This window comes from Penaeus monodon, chromosome 33 (assembly GCF_015228065.2).
Source record: "Penaeus monodon isolate SGIC_2016 chromosome 33, NSTDA_Pmon_1, whole genome shotgun sequence".
NCBI lineage: Eukaryota > Metazoa > Arthropoda > Malacostraca > Decapoda > Penaeidae > Penaeus > Penaeus monodon.
Genome location: NC_051418.1, coordinates 16,813,653 through 16,816,286, shown reverse-complemented (window position 1 = coordinate 16,816,286; position 2,634 = coordinate 16,813,653). Strand labels below are relative to the sequence as shown.

At 34.1% G+C, this 2,634-nt stretch overlaps 1 protein-coding gene across 1 annotated transcript in view; it reads left to right on the top strand.

Moving 5' to 3' along the window:
* Window positions 1-2,634, top strand: part of LOC119594098 (probable ATP-dependent RNA helicase DDX47) — a gene marked incomplete at its 5' end in the record, with an annotated part of 5,505 nt that extends 2,871 nt beyond the window's left edge. Inside the window, 7 exon segments of the mRNA XM_037943153.1 lie at window positions 285-451; window positions 634-753; window positions 1,057-1,173; window positions 1,356-1,579; window positions 1,796-1,928; window positions 2,104-2,232; window positions 2,390-2,634. Of these exon segments, the coding sequence (XP_037799081.1) occupies window positions 285-451; window positions 634-753; window positions 1,057-1,173; window positions 1,356-1,579; window positions 1,796-1,928; window positions 2,104-2,232; window positions 2,390-2,512 (1,013 nt within the window).

Below are 2,634 nucleotides of genomic sequence, written 5' to 3'. Positions count from 1 at the left end.
ATATATTAGGGTTCCGTATCAACTGATATGGCTAAAATAAAAAAGTGAAAAAATCCAAATTCCAGAGACCTGTTCACCATTTTGTTGGAACCTCAGCACTTTTTCTTAACCTTGTCTTGTATCTTGAAAACAGAAATTGCACTACAATGCTGGAGTCTTTTGAATAAAAACCTATCAAAATTGAAACAAATTTAATATGGTTGTCCTGTATCTTGCATAAAAGTGGAAATAAGACATTTGAGGTAGTTCATTCCTCTTCATTTGTTTATTTGCATTTTTTACAGGAAAAGCCATGGGTGTGACATGTGTTGTGGTAGTGGGAGGAATGGACATGACACAGCAAGCACTGGAGCTGGGTAAGCGACCACATATCATTGTGGCCACCCCTGGCCGTCTTGTGGACCACTTGGAGAAGACAAAGGGTTTTAACCTGAAAGCACTGAAGTATCTGGTAAGACAATGCACCATCATGTATTTCTTTGTAAAATGAGCTTCATTATTATTCAGAATGAAGGTAAATATTAAGGAAACAATTGATGGTCTATCCATCATTAGAGGATAATGAAGATGGTCATGATGAAAATTATTTGCCTGAGAAATAGGATATTTGTTGATTTCCTATTATTTTTTAAGGTGATGGATGAGGCTGACCGCATCCTCAACATGGACTTTGAGGAGGAAGTTGATAAGATCATGAAACAGTTGTCACGAGATAGGAGGACTATGCTGTTTTCAGCAACCATGACAAACAAAGTGAGTAAATGGATAATCTTTTGTCTCAGTTAATTTTTAACATATTTCAAGTATGTTCTGCATTGTTGACACTAAAATAATTTTGTAAATTACTTTTGATTAGACCAAGTGAATACTCAAGAAATATGCATTAAAAATTAAGAAGAAGGTTTTGATTATAATGTCACTATTATACACTTAAGAAAGTTACTGTGATTATAAAACTGTTTACAGAAAGTTTAGTCTTACCCACAAACACCTCTTGTGCACCCTGTGGTAATTCAGTCCTAATATTTAAAAGTAAAATATGTGAATTCCTTGCAGGTTAATAAGCTACAACGAGCTCATTTAAAGGATCCAATAAAGGTAGAAGTTTCATCAAAATATCAGACAGTCAGTAAACTACAACAGTCAATGATATTTATCCCCTGTAAGCACAAGGTGAGTTTAAGATAAATTCCTAATATTAAAGTCGTTTATGTAAAGAAGGATATTTTCTTAGGAAAAGTAAATGTTAAAATGTACTTGGTTCATAAAGAAAATTAATGTTAAAAATAAAAAAGAGATGTGTAATTATTTTGAATAGGTAAGACACTCAGTTACTGGTTATTTTCCTTTTTCAGCATATGTACCTTGCTTATATTTTAAGTGAAATTGGCAACCAGTCTGTCATTATATTCTGTGCCACTCAACTCTCTACATTGAAAACGGCACTCATACTCCGTAACCTTGGCTTTACAGCCATTCCATTACATGGCAAAATGTCTCAGAACAAACGTCTGGGTGCCTTGAATAAATTTAAAGCCAAGGAGCGGTCTATTCTTTTAGCCACAGACGTGGCATCAAGGTAAGTGATTAGTTTATGAATTTTCAATAAATGCTGCTTGTATTTGTGAATGATAATACTGTTTGTGGGACTGCACATGTAAAATTCTACTGTAAATTTTAGGATACCATTTTATGAATAATGAAGAAGCAGCAGTAAAAGCCTAGATTATATTGAAATGTTATACATACATTATTTATATGCCTAAATAACACTAAAATTTTATGTACTCTGCAGAGGACTTGACATCCCAAGTGTTGACTATGTGATCAACTTTGATGTGCCAATGCATAGCAAAGATTATATTCATCGTGTTGGCAGAACAGCAAGAGCTGGAAAGTCTGGTATTGCCATAACTTTTGTATCTCAGGTGTGTAGTTGACTTCTTTCTTGTTTAATTGGAAGTCAGGTTATAATACTCAAACATATAATTTCAGTGGCTCTTAGCTATGACAAAATTTCAATTTTGTCATAGCTAAGAGCCTAAGAATGATTCATTTTTATAAGCAGAATTTGAAAGCGTTTTGTCATTTTCCACTTTCCAGTATGAAGTGGAGGTTTACCAAAGAATAGAGAAGTTACTAGGATACAAGTTGGATGTCTATCCCACAGTCAAAGAGGAGGCCCTTGTATTGGAAGAGAGGATTGCAGAAGCTGAAAGATTTGCAAAGCTCGTGAGTATCCAACATTCATCTTAGGTGTCAATCAGGGAAATTCAGTTCGATTCTGTTTAAGGTTTAATGAAAATTACTAGCAGCACTAAATACAGTTTAAACAAGTTCTTATGAATATTAAATGCACTTATTTCAACAGTCTATCTTCTTTTTTCAGGAAATGGCTAGGCTTAATGAAAAGACAGGCAAGAAGGGAAAGAAGCGGGATCATGGAGATGATACTGAAGAGAGTCTTGGAGTCAGGAATCGCATCAACAAAAAGAAAAAGTTCAAGAAATAGGCAGTTGGCAGTTTGAAGCCCTTGCATTGTTATGATAGAAGATTATTTGAATAGAAAGTTGCTAATATTTTTATATGTATTAACTAAAGCTGACGGTTTGCTTTAAAATACTGAAGATGCAA